At 42.9% G+C, this 20512-nt stretch overlaps 1 protein-coding gene across 4 annotated transcripts; it reads right to left on the reverse strand.

The window, feature by feature from the left end:
* Positions 1-229: 229 nt before the first annotated feature.
* On the reverse strand, positions 230-18517 carry LOC310779824 (E3 ubiquitin-protein ligase TRIM39). Of its 4 annotated transcripts, XM_083640334.1 has the most exons (15): positions 18401-18517; positions 13907-14051; positions 12985-13222; positions 11804-12045; positions 11231-11335; positions 8844-8939; positions 7375-7608; positions 6068-6215; positions 5391-5438; positions 5039-5065; positions 4834-4898; positions 3881-3991; positions 3362-3480; positions 1731-1827; positions 230-1570 (listed from the first exon to the last, which is right to left on the reverse strand). In XM_083640334.1, the coding sequence occupies exons 2-15, from the start codon at positions 14048-14050 to the stop codon at positions 1418-1420; spliced, it is 1827 nt and encodes a 608-aa protein (XP_083496460.1). In that variant the 5' UTR covers position 14051; positions 18401-18517; the 3' UTR covers positions 230-1417. The 4 variants fall into 4 exon arrangements, with proteins under 4 accessions (XP_083496460.1, XP_083496461.1, XP_083496462.1 ...); XM_083640335.1 differs by lacking the exon at positions 5391-5438; XM_083640336.1 differs by lacking the exon at positions 3362-3480.
* Positions 18518-20512: the final 1995 nt, after the last annotated feature.

The raw sequence follows: 20512 nt of genomic DNA on the forward strand, positions 1-20512 counted from the left end.
CATATAAGAGGAACACAAAAAATGATATGGCTATATTAAAATGCATTGCGGCCTATGTGGCACAGTACAGCAACCTTTTGCCCAAGGGCCGTGGCACTCAAAGTGTTAACAAGCATCAGATAGGGAAAAAACCTTTTGATATGCTTAAATCTTATGTCAATCATTTTAGGATTTTTTTTTTGCCTCATTTTGAAAGGAAATTCTTATTTAAAATTAATCAAATTGAAACTCATACTCAATTCTTTATTGGATAAATACACAATCCTTGCATGAATAACATTCAAATACAAATGTCATCACTAGAGCTGTATAAAATGATTTTCTGTATTCACAAATAACCTGTGCAAATCATTTCAAAGACACATTATAAAATATGTACAATTTCTCATTCTGATCTAAATATATTATTATTCCACTGTCTTATTACATTTCTAAATATAACACCAACATCAGCTAGCAGAGTGAACTGAGAACCTAACCACGTCCTTGTAACATTCAAGATGGCGAGAGAGAGAGAGAGAGAGAGAGAGAGAGAGAGAGAGAGAGACACACGTCCGTGTGTGCGAGCACGCGTCAAGACAAGTTAAATACACAGTGTCACTAAATTCAACTTTACAGAGCAACCAAGTAAATAAAAATAAATAGAAGTGAAAACAAGAAAAAGGGGGGGGGACCCATTATGAAACATTTTAAGGCAGTGGTTCACAACGTGGGGTCTGGGGACCACCAGTGGTCCTTGAGGGAGTTGCAGGGGTCTCCACAGCAAAGTGATTGTTAAAGAATTATTAAAGGACATTATTTAATTTACAAGAAATTAACACAATTAGACGGTGTAGAACAATTACTTTTTGATCGTTAGTCATGGAATTCTGGACAAAATCATATCTAAATAGAAAAGTGCACTCAGTAGAGTGTTGGGGTAACACAAGTTACAAATTGAGTTACATTTTTACATTATTTTTGTCAAAGCACATTTAAATAAAGATACAATCATTTCCTAATCAAATTGTGTAGTTTTATACAAAGAACCACTATAGATGACAATAATAAAGGAAAAGGATGGTTTTACACTGACTTCAAGACGGTTGAAATTATTTTTCGGGATGGTTCCAGGGTGCCAATGTCATTCTGCTACTGCTGTTATTTTGATTAAAGTAATGCAAAAGTAGTGTAACAAGTAACGAGTTACTCTACACAGACAGTAATATTGTAAAGCAACTTATTACTTTCAAATTACACACACCCCACACACACACACACACACACACACACACGCACGACCGAACACATGATCTCCTGGCAGAGATAACAATTAAATATATATTCTCAGATGGGTTCAAGGTGTCCAATGTGTGCTAAATGAAGGGTTCTTGACATGAAAAAGTGTGGCCATCACTGTTTTAAGATATCTGCTGTATCACTCTATCATGTTTACTGGTGTGATAATCAGCGGTCCGTCGTTCCTTCCAGATTTATTGGTGCAGGGGCTGAAGAACGGGTAGATGGTCTCGGTGAAGGTGTCGTTGAAGGTGTAGATGTGGATCTTGGCGTCGACGTTGTAGAAAGACACCTGTGGAAGAAAGGGAGACAGTATTATTATGAGGCAGAATTGCAGAGAAAATACACAATTCATCCAAAATATCAGGGCCGCCTGCTCAGTAAATACGGTTTTGTACACACAAGAGAGGAGAATAGATAGACGTCAGAATGTGTGACAGAGTAAACTGCACCTGTCCTCTCTCGTAGTCCACAAACAGCCCAATCTTCTGCGGTCGGAGATTCAGATGAACGTCTGTTGAAGGTTCTGTACGAAAGGCATACTTGTTCCTGAGGAGGAGGGAAGAGGAGGCATGGAAGGAAAGGAAAGGAAATGAAAGAAGTGGCGTTGGATTTAACACATTGAGTGCCAGTCGTTTTTTCAATGCTGTAGGTAAGTTGTGCCAGGTTTTTTTTTGAGGATTCTGGCTCATTTTACAAGAGCCAAGGATTCTTTTCTGTTAAGACTTCGTGAACACCAATCATCTAAAAAGAACTAATAGAATGTGTGCTTTCTCTGTCTAAAAGAGTTAGTTTGCAGAGTTAGTAGTTATGTAGATATTAGCCGTTGAGTACAGCATGGTTTCAGAGATTTTCAGAGAGTTTAGAGATAAATGGATTTTTAGAACCACCTCACGTGCCTGTGATTATGGGTGCCCTTGGGCAAGTCTGTATACTGTATTGTGTGTGTGTATGTGTGTGTGTGTGTGTGTGTGTGTGTGTGTGTGTGTGTGTGTGTGTGTCTCCAAACTCCTCCCTCCGTCTGTGCTGCGGAGGGAGGAGGCTCCGCGGCCGCTCTCGGGCAGTCTGGACTGTAAAACTGGCTCGTTCGTTTCTTGAGGTGTCGGCTGAGAGCTTTGAAGAAGCTTTTGCGATTCTGGTCTTATTTATGCGCAAAGGTACTCGAGTGTGTGTGTGTGTGTGTGTGCGCGCGCGCGCGCGCGTGTGTGTGTGTGTGTGTGTGTGTGTGAAATCGAAAGAGTTTTCGCCCAGCTATTTCCTTGAAAATTAAATGGCTTTCTCCCGCGGACTGGCTTTCTCTCTGTCTGGAGAGAACTGTCGCCACTTAGTGGTCGGTAAAATAGATTATACACATTCTCTTCCTCCAATATTGATATAGAAGACGTAAAAGGGGTTGATTGATGTCCCACCGTCAAAAAAAAAAAAATGTTTATGTAAGACGAGATATCTCGTCTTTGGCACTCAACGGTTGGATTATGTAAGACGAGATATCTCGTCCATGGCACTCAACGTGTTAAGTATAGAAATGACTATACCTCTAGTTTATCTTGATCACCTGACTTTACATTCTACACGAGTGGCCTTCAGGGTATGGCATCTCTCTTGTTTATGAAATGATATGATATATTATTATATTATATTATACTACAGTGGAATTTGCTTATAGCGATCACGTGTAATCATCACATGGTGAAGTTCGTGTGGTTTTTCTGTAAGAGTTGAATTCAGGACCACAATGGAAATAAGTTTAATGACTTGATTGTGATATCCTTGATGAGGTATTTTATACTGTATACCTGTTGGTGTTTTGTATTTTCTTTAATTTGTTGAATAAATTCATTCATTCCTTCATTCAATGTGCATGGCGATTCATGTGGGTCTGGACGCGAGCCTATCCAGTATCCACTGGGGGTTATTTCGGACAGATTCTGTCCAAGATGTCTGATTGGCTGGTCGATGTAGGAGGGACTCCTGATGACGCTATTACGCCATGCACATTCAAAGAGTCCTGAAAACTGCAGTTCATTGGGGCTGGATAACAGGCTAGGGTGAAAATACCGCCTAGCGTAACTGCAAACCTCACTTGTCTCTTAGGCTGAGGAACCAGTATCCGTTGCTAGGCGTAACCTCAATCTTCCCTTTCCTGTTGATTGATTGGCTGGCCACGCCCAGGTCCCAGTCCGTCTTCCCACCCACTTCCACCTGTTCACAGGAAATAGAAGAAAAAAAATCTTCAATCTATTTCACCATCGATTCTGAGAAATCAAGTTTGTTTTGGAAGTTTTGGATGATAGCAGAAGGCTACATTAATTAGTAAGTAATTTCCATGGTGTTTTCTTTGTTTACTGTTTAGTTTCTTTGTTTTTGTTTTATCTTATTTCCCTTGCACTTTCTTATATTTTACACTGTTTGCTTGTATCTGTTGTTCTGCATCGGATTTTAACCCTGTAAAGTGTCCTTGAGTGACCTGAAAGGCGCTTTTAAATAAAATGCATTATTATTATTATTATTACATTAGACTACCCATGAGCCTCAGCGACCAGTATAAAAAGAAAAAGAAAAAATAAGATATATCTACTTAATCAAATATCTAGGGCCTCACCTCCCAGTAGTGTCTCCCAGAGGAAATGGCCTCTCTGCCCAGGACACACACGACTCTGTCGAACCTCTGTGAGTTGTCCGGCAGCAGGTGGTGACGATCTCCACACTTCACCTGCAGAAACACACACACAGTCCATCAATACCAATAGGTTACTATACACACTTTGAACTATCATTCCCCCCCCCCCTCAACTCCTATTCCTGTCATGAGGTCAAGGAAAGATGAAATTAAGGAGAATTCATAAGGACTTATAGGAAAATCCAACATAAAAGACAACATAATGACAGAGCACCGCAGTGCTCTGTCATTTTAACTTCAACTGCAATGTAATATTAATATTGTAATCACATGAAAATATGACTAATAATGCAATAGTATTAAGCTATAAATGCCGCTTTTCCAATGCGTGGTACCGGCTATGGGTTTGCCTATGGGTATAACATATTGTTGAAAGTTCAAAACACATGAGTACATTAGCAAGTTAGCTTAATAAGCAATGGTAAGTTACATCTGCATCCTGTCATGTTGATTGTTTGTTTTTGTCAGTTTTCGCGTAATGGTGCCTCGCCTTGTTACCACAAGGAATTGTGGGACGGAATGATCTACTTTCCTTTTCGTAAAGAATGGTCCAGTGTACCTTATGCTGAAGGAGCTAAGGGAGGAGGCATTGCAGCACCTTTCCTTAGCATTCAGAGAATTCAAATAGCTCTTATCATGGCTGCCACTGGTAGGCTACGTCTGGATCATTTCACTCAGTGTAGCTTCCTAAGCAAAAAAGACCATTTTGAACGCAGCCACTCTCTCTTCTCTTGTCCCCATCCAGGTCAGAGAAGGCTAGGGATGTCCTTTCTAACCACTAGGCCACTCTGACACATTTTATGAACGAGGTAGATGTACAACATGACAAATTAAAGTAATATTTAAAAAATAATTAAATATTTTATGTGACTCACCTGCTTCGAATCCTCTGATATGATCAGTCTGGGGTGGGAAGTCGCACAGTCCAGAGTCACATCCACTGCAATAAAAGAAAAAATGGAAACATGCCTATTAAAATGTATTGTATTTACAGTAATCATGTGTATGAGTGCTATATTTATGAATGGATTTATTTTGACTATATTTGTGCTTTGTGCATGCGTGTGATTATGAACATACATGCATACTCCTGTATCCGCTTCATCTCTAAAAGAAAACAGAAATGTGTTTAGCTTAAGGTGGAATGCTTAATACAGCTAATTGGGTTGCATAATGAGGTATTTAAGGTGGAATGGTTGTTGATGCTCATTTGATTGTGTGTAGATCTAGATATTGGTTGGTATCATCCACTGTTTTGTATCGGAATCTATTTCCCTTTTTAAGGTGGAATTGCAGATGTGACTTACTGGATTATGTGTGAATCGTCATTATTAGCTTATTTAAAGTAGAATGGCAGAATTCACTCACTATATTCTGTATGGATCTGTATCATTGTCTCTTTTTTAAAGGTGGAATGGTAGATGACACTCACTGGGTTGTGTTCGGACCAGATTGGGTTCCACTACTGGAGCGGGAAAACCTGGAGAGGAACCAAGGGCCATGGATCAGGAGCTGAACACCGATCTACCTTAAAATCTAAGTGTTCATCTTGAACTGTTTTGACAGAAGTTTGTTTGACAAATTCCAAGTGAATTTTCTTCCTGTGCAGGGAGACATGTTGTGTGTTTGATGTATATATTATGTACTGTACTCTCTATCATTATATAGTATTTCTATCACATTCCTGCCAATTTATTGTACCTGTCACACACAGTGATTCAAATTCTGGTTTGGAAAGTAGGATGACATTTCCACTGTTGACACAAATTCTGACCAACGTCCCCATTATTTTAGGTAAACACTGAGGGAAACTCACAAACCCAGATGGGTGGAGTCCACTCCACAGTGGAGCCCACTGTTTTTGAATTGGGATGCTTGTAGTGACTTCTGCCACCAGAGGGCAGTATTTGACTACGTTAGGACATAATCTGGCAGAGAATTGGCATCCTCCTCATGTTAGTGATAAGAGACTTTACTGATGCCCCCAAAATCTCAATGCTTAAAAATCCTGATTTGGGGTAAAAGTCTATTAAACCAGTTGTATAGTCCATCCTGCCATACATACATAACAGTCGAATCTGTTGCTTATTTCATTCTTGTGTCACTGACCTATTTCTGCAATATTCTTCAGCTCTTCCTGGAACTTCTCCACCAGGGCGGCCAGCGACCGGTAGATGGTCCCTGTTCCCACGTCAGAGTTCACCGAGACCCCAGACCAGTCTCTGGCGGGCGGAGCAATGGAGAGGGAGGGGAAACTCTGAAGAGTAAGTGCAATAAATACAGGGAGTCAAAGACCATATTAAAGCGGAATTGCATAAGTTAGAAAAAGGAATATCCTTTTTCCATATCCACAAGAACAATTTCATTCCTAAATGCCATATAATCAATGAAAGAATGTTTCAAAATGTTCATCAATATAAAAGAAAATCGTGTGGGCTTAATATATTCAAACCAAAAATAAAATGTGAGTTTGTCACACCACTGAAAAATGTGTTATTAACCACACTGCCAAATTTGAACGATTAAAAATGTCGCCAAGTAAAATTAGATTTCAAAATCATGAAAAAGTAAGCAGTATTCTCTGCTCTGAAACGGTGTGGATGCTGAATTGCCTCCAGTGCTAGACCCCTTACCAACCAGCAACCCCCCCCCCCCCCGGGTAGAGGCATTCAGCCTGATTCGTTCATGGAGCTTATTGTGTAATAAGTCTTATAACCACGCCCACTTCAAAGCAAACATCAAAAACCTAAATGGCAATATTTAGGATTTGGTTTGAAACTAATGTCTACTTTCAGATGCTTACTATTATGCACATAAGACCCTAAATTACATAGTTAGAAGGTTATTGTGGATTTGCGTTTCTAGGGGTTTTAAGGCCGTTTCACACCGATGCGGATCTCCGTGTGAATAATCGGCACAGACATTCGCATTTTTTTTTTAAATTAGTTGTAATTGAAGCTTGCACACCGCAGCCGAACATTCGTGTGGCATTTTATTTTTCCGTTTTGACATTGACGTCTGGGGTCCGCGGCGCTGCTACTGCCTCCATTTTCTCTTATCATTGTTTTTTCAGCTGAGGGAAATGTCACTGCCTCCAGTTTCTTTTCATGGCTCGTCTCGCTGCTGTGTCTGTCTGTCTGTCTGACTGACGTTAGCCGACTAGTAGCTAGCTTGCGGGTGCTGTCCTACTAGAGTCCAGGAGGGGCACTAACTACTGGTTACACTGAACACTGTTTTTACCCTGCGGAAAATGAATGTGGGACTGCGAATAATTCGCACCGGACCTGTGTATAATAGGTTGCAATGCGGAAAATTCGCACGGAATTTCGTACCACATTCCGCCTCTGCATTCGCACCGCATCTGTGTGAAACGGCCTTTAATCTCTATAAATGGACCGCGTGGAACGCTGGCCAACCTTGACACAGTGAATGTAGTCGTCTGATTGGGCGAGCTGGGCGAGGGCGTTCCCTCTCCTCCTCAGCTCGCTGACCTCCAGCTCCAGCTGGCGGATCATAGCGTCGGCCTGGTGCTCAGCCGCGCGGCGGCTCATCTCCATCACCTCCATCAGCTCGGCCTGCGCGCGCTCCACCGCACACACCAGTGCCGAGAACACACGCACGCTGCCCGCCGTCTCTCCCTCCACCGACAGCTGCGGGAAGAGAGAGAGAGAGAGAGAGAGTTTAGTAGTGCGTGTGTTGTTTGTAACAACACATTGTGTAATAACAATGTAATAACAACAAATTGTAACCTACGAAATTGTCATGTCATTTTGTAATAATCTGCTGCATGTTGTAATACACAGCTTGAACACAACATGTAATAGGTCTAGATTTCCCCGCATTCTGTAATAATGACTCGGTGTATGATTATTACAAAATGCGGGAGTTGCACTTTTTTTTTTACGATGGTTATTTTGTAATAACCACCGCAATATGTAATCATTTATTACATATTGCGTTCAGGCTGTTTATTACAAAATGCAGCCGATTATTACGAATGCGGGGGTTATTACATAACAATGTAAACATTTATTACATTTTGTCGTGTTATTACATAATGCAGTGTTATTACATAATAAAACAACAGACGCAAATATTCGGCGTACTGAGATTGGCAGTGTGCATTTGTGCATTTCTGATAAGAAGCTGATAAAGGGGGGAAATTGAGAACTCAGCTACTGCAACTGCTGTGTGTGTGTGTGTGTGTGTGTGTGTGTGTGTGTGTGTGTGTGTGTGTGTGTGTGTGTGTGTGAGTCAGAGAGAGAGAGAGAGAGCAAGAGGGAGAGAGAGAGAAACAGAGAGAGTGAGGAAGCAAGTTATGCAAGACAATGTTGAGTAACGAGTTGACATAATAATGGAATGACTTTTGTGCCAGTCAAACACAATAGGCTTGAGCAAAACTCTCCACACTGCAATCAAACAATGGTTTATTGCAAGTATTATGCAGTAATGTGGTTGTTTGAGAATCCAAAAGTTGTGTTTGTTGTTGAGCTGAATCTCGTGGGGGGGGGGGGGTGGGGGGGGGGGTGACCTGTGCTGAAACATGTAAGACACGTCTCTATTGGCCGGTCTCGATCAGAGTGACAGCTCACCAACATCCACAGTTAGTGAACAAGAGAGGGAGTTTTGAAGTCCATGGAGAAGACAGATATTCTATTTTACTTGCAATAAAACATTTTTGGATTGCAGTGTGAAGTTTTGCTCTCATTCTTTTTGACTGCATTATAATAAAGACACAAAAGTAACTCCATAAAAGTCCACTGAATATGCATTGTGTGTGTGTGTTTGTGTGCGTGTGCGTGTGCGTGTGTGTGCGTGTGTGTGTGTGTGTGTGTGTGCGTGCGCGTGCGCGTGCGTGTGCGTGTGTGTGTGACAGGTCACCTACCTGCAGTTCAGTAACAGACATTCTGAGCTCCTCGATCTTCCTGACCCTCTCTTTGATCATTTCCTGGATCTCCTGCTCAGAAACACACAGCTGAGCCTGCACAGGCACACACACACACACACACACACACACACACACACACACACACACACACACACACGGACGCACGCACGCACGCGCATGCACATACACACAAGCACACACACACACATGCACAAGTGCACAGGCACAAAAGGAAAAGGTAGTCCCATTTTAAATTTCTATCCAATCTTCTTCAACAGACACTAGGTTTTTCTTAACATGCGTCCTCCCAGCCCGTTCTCACTCCAGATTCGTCCCAGAGCCCCGCTTTGGCAAGCGCATTTGGCGACCTCCGTAACGCTCCACAGAGCCTCCAGCGTTTTATGGAACGCAGCACGTTCGGACCATCAAAAAGCACGCCCTCGGGCTCGTCGTCCAGAACAAGGGAAATACCGTAGTACTACCCAGGGGACAGTAGTACCACCCTGGTCTTAACCCTAACCCTAACCCTAACCTAACCCTAACCACCCAATGCCTAAAGACCACATACCCAATGCCAAATCCTACCCCCCCCCATTGTACTACCGTCCCCTGGGTGATACTACCGTATTTCTCAACTTGTTCTGGACGACGAGCCCAACTCGTGTTCCATAAAACAAGGTGCAGAGTTCTACATTCCATAAAAAATCCAGAGCTTCCGTAGAGTATTACGGAGGTCGCAAAAGGCGAGAACATTTGGGAAAGCCCAAGATTCATTGCATGCATGACGCAGTGAATCCAACCAGTGCTCCAGTCTGTGAAACACAGACGTGAAACACCTGGCAATTGATCTCCTCAGGGTGTTTTAGTTGAGGCCATACCTCAACCTCACACGATCCATTTTGGATCTGATGCTGTTTCTGTTGGTCCAGAACCAATTGCTCTTCTATCACTTCCATCCATGGCTAATTAGAAGCTACAGTAACCAACAAAAAACACATGAACTCACAATTAGCAGCGTGTTTACTGCAGTTCCTGTAACTTTAGCTAAACCTGATACTCGTCTGCGTTCTTCTTCTCTGCTGTTCATAACAACACAGAAGACATCGCTGAATATGGGCATCAGTCCAGACTGGGGTTTGCCTTTGCGTCACTGTGTTATGCTAGGCTTTCTAAGCATGAGGAACTGCTGCCTCTCATATGTCAACATCTCCTCCTCTTTCCAGCCATGAAGCCTTGTGTTGATCCATTGTTCTCACTGGACAAACAAACTGAACTCAAGCGGTCAACACGCCAGAGTTTGAATAACCTACTTAAGCTTCCAGTGACTCACCTGGTAGAGCGTGTTAGGCTGAGTACTTCCTGCAGCTGCCTGGGGTTTGAATTCAGCCCCTGGCACTATGCTGCATGTCCCCTCCCTCTCCCTGCTTTCCCGTCTACTCGCGTAGCGCTTCTCAAACCTCTTTGGCTTCAGTACCCGTTTCCCTGATTTCTGAAGCCAAGTACCCCCGACTACAACATTTTTCGGAGAAAACTGCAGGAGAAAACTATAGCATAATGGAATGAATGATGGATAACTCACCTTTTGAAGAATGTAACATTACAAAATAAGACATGAGAGAGTTGCAATTAGTGCCTCCTGAGCAGATTTATTTTAACGTTTCATTTATTTTCATGATTTATTTTTACATTTTTTCAATTTCCGCCTTCCTCTCATGTACCCCCTGTAGTACCTCCACGTACCCCTAGGGGTAACTAAGCGTAGCCAAGTTTGGGAACCACTGCTGAATACCAGTGCAGTGTATCGGTCTGTGCAGCCACTGTTAGCTCACTCACTCACTCATTCACTCACTCCTCACTCTCACTCACCACTCACTGCACACACACACACACACACACACACACGTTGCAGTCTTATTATAGTTCTGATTCTGATACCCGTTGGCGCACGCAATCACTGACCATTTAGTTAAGCCTCACTCACAAAGTTGGCATGCAGCCTCCCCCTTCCCTCCGCAGAGGGGTTTTGATAGTCCACTTCCCTGGCTAATTCCAACTCCGCTCAGCTGTGCTCCTCCACTCAGGTGTGCTCCATCAGTAGCTACCGGATGGCGCTCTCCATGCTTACCCTGTGTTCACTCATTTTGGCCACGAAATATCCATTTCTGCCCATTTCGTTGGCCCTAATTAGCTAATCCAAAAGTCTGGCTTCCTTCGGTCACCCGCAGGGGTGCTCTTTACACTTCCTGAAAGATTCAGCGCCATTGTACATAAACACAACTCTGCACACTCTCTTATTATTATTATTATAGGATAATACTGTCCAATCCTATTATCCAATAAAAGCAACAAAATGCCCCCAAAATGCAATAATCTTGCTTTCCTACCTTGTTTTGCATCCATTCTGCCTCCACAGTCACTGTGTCGTGGTCCTGATGGTCCAGGGCTGCACACTCGGGACAGATACACACTCTGTCAGTCCTGCAGTAAACCTGAAATCAGTGACAACGTGCTGCAATGTTGAAAGCAACCAACTTTCAGCTGTTGACTCAGCATGGACACTTGGTGTAGTTGGTGCACAAGTCCCCCCAAATTACAAGCAATCACTGTTAACCAATTTTTTTTTTATCATCTGAAACAGGCATTTAGATCACCATGAACTCTCTTTTGGAACTAAATTATTTTTATCCTTTTTATTCAGGGAGTAGTGGAGGAGTTTAGCCATGTTTTTAGTTTGACATTAATATAGCAATTCAAAGTATGAATTAAAATCTGACCAAATTGATAATCGTTAAATTGTGTATTTTAATTCAACAAGCATAAATTAATACTTTTCTTGGAGTGACATTGATCTCTGGTTGTGATGCCTTATGATCACCGATCAGTTACATTCCTCCTTTGAAAGAAAAGTACCAGAATAATGTGTGTTTAGACTTTTTGTTGAGGTCAAAGTGTCCTACCAGTATCCCCCTGCGGTGGATCTCACAGAGAGGCAGGCTGTGGCTGCTGTCTGCCGCCCCGCTCACGGTGAACCGTCTCCGGCCGTTGGAGCGGGAGTAAGGCGGGGGCAGCGCAGGAGGCCCGGGTGTGTGGTTCTGGGCCTGGAGTTGGGCCAGGGCGGCGATCGGACTCTCGTTCGGTACCGAGGACGCCAGAGGGACGTCAGAGGTCAGAGGTGAAAACGACGTCAGGATAGGATCATCTACCAAGACACAAGATACAGGAGTTAATATGAGAACAACCATGCAGGAGAGTGCTCTAGGCCAGTGGTTCTCAAATGGGGGTCCGGTCCGGGGACCCCCAGGGGTCCGTGGCACTTTGCCAGGGGGTCCGCGAAAAGTTTTCAGGAAAATAAAAGTAAAAACTTGTTTTCTTTTTTGCAAAAGCTTCATAGTTCAACGAAAATATTGTATGCTTTAAATCTGAAATTGTTCATGGATTACATTCTAATCTAACAAACCTATCAATTTAAAAGTCAAGCACGTTACCGTGGAAACAATTAAGCTTAGCCCAAAATTACAAATCAGAATGAGGGGGTCCCCGGTATATTTTCTATCTTGTAAGGGGGTCCTTGGCTGAAAAACATTTGAGAACCTCTGCTCTAGGCTACTGTAGCAAGATCTCTCTCAGATAGGAGAGTGTCTCCCTAGGTATTTTTCTCAGTTTCTGCCCAGCACTAGATATTGAACATTTGAAAAACTATATCTTGCAGAACTACAGAAGCGGATTGGGCCACATCTGAGATTAATCTGAGAGTTCTGAGGGTAAAGTCAGAATTCTGAGTTTTAAATTTGAATTCTGAGATTCTATGAATTCTGAATGTATTCTGAGAATTTTGACTTTCAACTCTATTCTCAGAATTCTGACTTTAAAGCTGCAGTATGCAGTTTGGAATGTCCACAATGCATAACAACATACATAGCAGAGAGTAGAACCCGAATGACCCTTGTTTGTGTGCTGTGATTGGCTAGTAATCTGTGAAGTGTACGAGGTAGCGAGGCACGCTAGGAATGCAGCGCGTGAAGCGCACAATATTTCTAGTATTTAATAAAAAGGCCATATATCAGCCCGATAATATCAGTCTATCCCTATAGTATCTCTAGATTTAGATTTAAACCTCATTCACGTCACACAGGCCTACCGTGACCGTTGATCTTCACCGGTGTCTTCGGCAGAGGCCGCGGCAGCTTCTTCCTCAGCTCGTCAAACAAATCCTCCGGCATGGCTTCTCCTCCTCCTCCTCTCGCCCCTCTCTTCTCCCTCCCTCCTCCTCCTCCCGTCATGGATTTGAACTGCTCGGTGATCTCCCTCAGCGTCCGGTTGATCTGGAGGTCCGGCCGCTTCTGGAAGGTTTTCTTACACAGAGGACACTGGCATACCTGGGACAGAAACATAGACCGTATCAAAATAAGGCCGTAGCCACCGTGACTTGACCCATTGCTTTGTCGGCTCCTGTTTTGAAGCCGTGAGTTTGTCATTTCGACCGTCGCCATCATGGTTATTTGGAGCCAGAAGCAGCTAGCGTGAGACCAGGGGTTTCCCAGAGTCGCAACGCCGCCTGCTATTGGTCCGTGATCGGCGAGCTGTGCGATCACTGGAGAGGCGACCTGACAATCACGCCCCGTAGTCTGCTTTATCGTCTTTTTTACTTGAAATCGGACCATCATTTACAAAATGAACATCATGCTGTAGAAGACCTAAGTGACTCAGACCATAAACCCATTAGGAAAGTGTAGAGGTCCTAAATCAAGTGAGAAGTAGGGTCATTTTCGCATTGACCTCCACACAATCCGACTTCTTTTTGGAGCCTGTGGAGTCGTCCCCTGCAGGCCACTCGAAAGAATGCAGGTGGCACTTCCACATTGGCTTAGTTTTTCACAGGTGGACAGATGAGGCGGAGGAGAGAGGAGAGGAAATGAGGAGGGAGGAGAGAAGAGAGGGAAGGAAAGCAGGAAGAAGATGAGTGAGGGTGTAAAAAGGATGACACACACACACACACACACACACACAAACACACACACACACACACACACACACACACACACACACATGCACACACACACCTTAGAGCCGTCCCAGTATCGGCTGATGCAGGCCATGCAGTAGCTGTGGCCGCACGGTGTGGAGGACGGGTTGGTGAACAGGTCCAGACAGATGGAGCACTGGAACTGCTCATCAGACAGGAAACTACCACACAGTGACATCATCCTGAGAGAGAGAGAGAGAGAGGCAGACAGACAGAGAGAGAGAGAGAGAGAGAGAGAGAGAGATAGACACAACATGAGAATCTATAGTTGCTTGGCACATATTGTCAAAGTGGTAATCCTCAAGATCTTTCTTTGTTCAGGTCATGTTTTTGACTGAAATCTTAGTACTAATATTTATATATTAATAATATAATATTCATTCAACAATTCAATCAGTACATGCATTACATGGAAATGTTTTCCAATCCAAAGTGCATGACAGAAGCATAATATTGCACATCATTTTAGTTTGAGTGGCTCCAGCCGAATTACACATTACACATTACTTTAAAAAAAACGAATGCCTTACTTTACTTGATTACTCCCTGGAGAAAGTAATTTGTTACACTACTCGTTACATTACTTTTGCGTTACTCCGTAACATCGCCTGAGATGCATTGTCACGTAATTTTCCAGTTAACAATACAACATTAAACCTTACATATGCCCATATATTAGCACAGATCTCTATCGTAATAAGGTAGGTTGCAAAACCTTTCCTGTCTCATGGTGGCTGTCCGTTCCCTGCCATCTGTATTTTGCTCAATATGTTTCTGAAAAATGCCGATTCTACTGTTGAAACTGGCAACATTTCCTCTACCATGTACGAGGCAACAAGCCTGTCCATCTCTGATTTTGATGTTGTCGACTAATAGTGCTGTTCTGCATGCTAATACAAAGTTGAAATGTTGGCACCATGGGTGATTCTGGTGTGCAGTTAAGTGACCCGTCTGATGGGGCACAGGATCTGCTATTAAAACGGAGATCTTTTCTCTCTATACTTATCTTGCTAGTACGCAAGTAATGAGTTCAGTGTTTGATTAGTAACTGTAATGTGATTACTGCCCTTAGGGACAGTAGTGCCTTACACTACTCGTTACTGACAAAAGTAATGTGATTACAGTAACACGTTACTCTTTAACGCGTTACTGTAATCACATTACAAAGTAACGCGTTACCCCCAACACTGCATGTGAATATATACGTAGATAGACCATCATGTCTTATCAGCCTGGATCATAACGTGGGGCTGCAACTTACAGCCACTACTACAACCTGATACAAGTCAAGGCTTTCTCAGACAAAAGAAGTGAACATCTCCTCTTAGGGATGAGGTGAGAAGCTCAGTCAGAACTTGTGTCTTCATGAGGGAGTCGGAGTAGAGCCGCTGCTCCTTTGCGTAGAAAGGAGCCAGTTGAGGTGGTTCGGGCGTCTGGTAAGGATGCCACCTGGTCGCCTCGCTAGGGAGGTGTTCCAGGCACGTCCAGCTGGGAGGAGACCACGGGGTAGACCGAGGGCTAGGTGGAGAGATTAATATATCCCCACGCTGGCCTGGGAACGCCAAAGGGGTCAAGCGACCCCTTTGAAAATAGATTTCCCTCGCCAAAATTGTCTTCTCTTTCTTCATCTTTGAATCCCCCCTTCCCGACAAGCTAGCATGACATGGTTGGTATGGATGCCTCTGGTCTCCTGATACCAACTTCACTCTGCCTTTAAAACTAAGCCCCTACAGCCTCTGAAAAGTAACCAGAGAAATTACCAATGGGGAGCACAGCGGGTGAAAGGGTTACAAATATGGAGACGAGCTGCCGCGAACATTGTGAGTTTGTTGGTTTGTTTGTTTATTAAAAGGATCCCCATTAGCTGCCGCCTAGACCAGTGGTTCTCAAATGGGGGTCCGGGGACCCCCAGGGGCCCTTGAGGGGGTTCCAGGTGGTCCCCAGCCAAAAGGGGGATAATTTATTTTTGCTATTCATAAGTAACACAATGACTATTTTGGTCATGGGTTTTATACACTTTCTGTAATAAAATATCTAAAAGCATCAATCTTATTATGGGGGACCGTGGGACAAAATCCTATCAAATGGGGGTCCGTGGTTTAATCTTTGTCAGTTTAGGGGTCCTTCATGTGAAAAGATTTGAGAACCACTGGCATAGGGTTTGCATCAGGTGAGGCAGAATGACTTTCCCTCTGTTTTGCATCCTCTGAACCCCTCCAGAGACCACAGCAGACATTTTCTAACCCATCCATGGTTGACCTGACATGACCCACAGGGTTCTTGTGCTGTTCACCTTCATTCATTGTTTCCTCTAATATTCTATTTGTGGCACTCAAACTCTCCATTTAAACCCATACTGATATTGAGTAGGTTGAACGCCCCTCAGTGTAGGGGGAAACTAACATATTTTTGTTGACTGATAAAATGTCATGGCAACCACAATCTCTGATTTTTTTTTTTATTTAACCTTTATTTACCCAGGCAAGCAAGTAAGAACAATTTCTTATATACAAAAGCAGCCTGACAAAAAGCAAGGGCCTTTTGGGGGAAGGGGGTGGGAGGCTGAAATAAAAACAAGGTTATATAAATACAAGTAAAAACTTACAGTAGTAATAGGAGCATACTATATACAAACACAGGCTACAATAACAATATGAGAGAGAGAGAGAGAGAGAGAGAGAGAGAGAGAGAGAGAGAGAGAGGAGGGGGGAGGGGGTGAAGGGGCAGGGAAGGGAGAAGAGGAGGGACTGGGGGTATGTGTGTGGTTGGGAGGAGGTCAACCACACACATTTGAGGAGGATTTGCAGTCCAGATGAGAGCTGAGTTCACGTCACATGACTTATCACATCATTTTTTTTCCTTCTTTTTTTTAGCATCAATCTTATTATCATAATGGGACCGTGGGACAAAATCCTATCAAACGGGGGTCCGTGGTTTAATTTTTGTCAGTTTAGGGGTCCTTCATGTGAAATTCTTTTGAGAACCACTGGCCTAGACGACAGCTAGTCTTCCAAGTGTTGGCAGCTAGGCTACTTGTGGGCCACCTGCAGTACCTTCAAGGCCCACACTTTGGGAATCACTGATCTAAGGGTTTCAAAGTGGTAGGATTGACATGAATCAATGTTTTAAAAGCTGATGAGTGTGAGAATGACAGGAAAAGAATGAAAGGGGGAGAGACAGGAAGTGGAGGGAAGGAAAAGAAGAAAGAGTTTAATGGAGGAAAGGTTACTGTGACAAATGGACACCTTATATAACGCGTAAAAATCAGATTAGGGAGGTAAGAATGTGTTCTTTCAGGAATGAAGGAGGGCAAGATTCTGTGCTGCAAAACTGACATTATCACACACACACACACGCATGCGCGCGCACACACACGCACACAAACACACACACACACACACACACACACACACACACACACACACTTCTCATGACATAACGTCAAAGTTTCACAATCACATATCTGTCTACACAAACAAACTCCTATGAGTTTAGCGGCCGCTTCTCCATGCATGGAAGATAGTTTGGCAACCTCCTATTATAGCCTACAGTCTAATAGTCGAATATCATAAATGTGGCTTTAAACACAAATTCAAATGTTCAGTTTCATATTTAAGTTTCATCGTTAGGTGTTACATTGTTATTCACCTGGCCTTTTTTGTTACATTATTTCTTCTCTTTTTGTGTGTGTATTCTTCTTCTCAAAATTGGTATTATTTTACGGTAGCATCATTGTTTCTGGTCATTTTAATTATGTAACGTAATTTGTGTGTAATATGAATTGTTATTATTTAATCTTAAATTGTTAATATTGTGGTAGTTTTATCCTATTGTAAATGCTGGTAATGTTTCTTGTGGACACATGGAACAACGTCTATCTTGGTAGGAAGTCGGGCTGGGGACACAAGGCTTTTAAGGACTTTTCAAAATCATTTTAAAATGCCTTTCATCACATAATGACAGATTATTTTGTCCGCATTGTCCGAGTATGTCCAACTTAATCCATTAGTCGCTAACTCAAGCAAAAATCAGATGATTATATCCACAAAAGCATCTACTATTCTGTAAGCAAAGGTGAAAATGTGGATCTGATTTTTTTTTTTTGGAACTGAAACATTTTTGAATGAGTTGGAACACACACTGGCCTCAACCTTGGAGTCAACAGTGTAGTTTTCTTATGTACACACAGTACACAAACTTGTTCTGGATTGGTGAACCTAATTGGCATCTGAAATTCAAAACTGACATCTAATAAATCATTTTAATCAGATCCTCCTCTTTTTCTTGCTCCTAACACTCCCGCTAGGGACAGAGATCTGTTACTGTCCTCACACTGCGTTTGTCCTCGTGCCCTCTTGTATTTGTGATGATGATGATTGATGGAATTTGGTCTATCTTCCTCTGGATAAGTGTGATCATTTCCATCATGAAATGGGAGAGTAGAACCACCGTACCTGCTGGTCTAGGTGAGACTCAGGTGTTCAGATGTTTCAGTGTCCAGGTGAAACTCCTTCAGGTGTGATTTGTTTACCTGTAAAAAGTATTTTCGGTGGAAATCGCTCCAGCGATGCACAGCTATAAGTCCCTCTTCCTGTCTGCTTTCTTGATTCTTAGAGATTGGTCCTCTTACCTAGTGTATGTGTGCTCCTCGCTCAGTGAGGTATACGGTATATATACTGTAGGCCTACAGTATGTGTGTATGAGTGTGTGTGTGTGTGTTTGAGGGGTAGGGTGCTTTTCCTCTCCACCTATGGCTAGCTGCACCACGCCCACTCACCTGTCTGTCTAGCAGCCCTGTGAAATGTGGTAGGACTGGTTTTGCTTAAGGGGGTTGTCGGGGGAAAATGAGCTTCACCCTTGTGGGTCATCATCATCAATATGATGTAGGTCACACATGTACTTATGACGGCTGCATGTACTTCTTCATGTGACCATGTGATCCTTTACTGAATACTCCACTATGATATGCAGGCCAAATACACACACGCACGCCCGCGCGCACGCACACACACACACACGTGGGTGTGCGTGTGCGCGCACACACCCACACACAAAGTGGGTCAAACAGTCACAGCTACTCACCGACTTCACCCTGCTTTACTCAAAACTATCGCTGACATTTTTGTTTAATCTTTGGCTTCAGGCTGAGTCAACTTTAGTTTACTCAGTGCACGGGGAAGAATGCATCAGGTGCCTTGGTAACCCTTCATTTTACAGGCCCCTAACAACCTATGAACTTTTTGTAATTAGACATGAACACCAAGCTAATTACACAGTAATTACACGACAGTTATACAATAACACAGTTATACAATGTGATAGTTATACAATAACATTTTTGCATATGTAGTTGAACATGGTACCGGACCTGTAAAATAAAGCGATCTCTATTCAAATGTAGTTCGTATGTATTTACATGGTACTGGACCTGTAAATTGAAGTGAATCTATCTATTCAACTGTAGTTCCTATGTATTTACATAGCCCTTCATATGCCCTGGCTGCCTCATATTTGTTTTAAGATACAGTGTTGCGGCTGGTGTTATCCCATTACAAGATGGTCTCTCTCTAGTAACTGTGCTCCATGACTCCAAGGCCCTCTGCTGGCGGGATGAATTAAATGCATTTTCATTGTCTGTCTCTGTGCTTCTGTGTGTCTTTAGGACAGATTCAGAGCTGTGATCAAACGCCGTCAACATGTTTGGGTGTGAAAGTGTCGACTTCATCTCATCGTGTGTCCATTCATGCATTTGTGTCTTTTGTGCATGCGTGATTGTCTTTTTCCTTTCCCCTGTGTGTGTGTGTGTGTGTGTGTGTGTGTGTGTGTGTGTGTGTGTGTGTGTGTGTGTGTGTGTGTGTGTGTGTGTGTGTGTGTGTGTGTGTGTGTATTTGTGTGTGTGTGTGTGTGTGTGTGTGTGTGTGTGTGTGTGTGTGTGTGTGTGTGTGTGTGTGTGTGTGTGTGTGTGTGTGTGTGTTTCTCTTCCATGTCACATTTGTCTGTCATTCCTTTTTACAATGATCTGCTATACCTCCAGAGCGATAAGGGGACTTTCAGACAGCTTGTAATACTGGACAGGGATTGGCTCCAAGATTTGTGATGTCACGAATCTTGCTTGTTGAAAACGGCATTTTCACTGAGCTCAGAGAAAAACTTTCCACTGTCAGCAGACGCTTGTGGAAACAGTATTCTAGTGTCAAACTCTTGAGGGGGTGTTTTTAACAATTCAAAATATTATCAACAAAAAGTGTTGGGACAGTGAGTTAAAGTATGTTTTTGCTAATTGTCCTATCAATAAAAGACAGAATACCAGCATGATTTGAAGTTTTTATGTTACAGTCAATATTATATCGTTAAACTGTGTTAAAACAATTTCATTCACAAAAAAGGGCCAGTTTTTGCTTACTGGCCCGATATCAACTGACTGTATCAATTTTGAGCTAACTGATGAAAATGTGTGCTATGCATGTTTAGTACATGTTTCCTATGAAATAATAGCCTATGCTGAACATGGAGGGACAGGGTGTAAGTATAGGTGACGTGTGAATTAGCTCACAGAGGGTGCAGTTAACACCTCTCAGTCAACTGATCTTGACACAACACACAAGTGAACTAGTTGTCTTTTTGCTAATGGTGAGTGAGTGAG

Source organism: Poromitra crassiceps, assembly GCF_964638095.1.
Source record: "Poromitra crassiceps genome assembly, chromosome: 7".
NCBI classification, from domain to species: Eukaryota; Metazoa; Chordata; class Actinopteri; order Beryciformes; family Melamphaidae; genus Poromitra; species Poromitra crassiceps.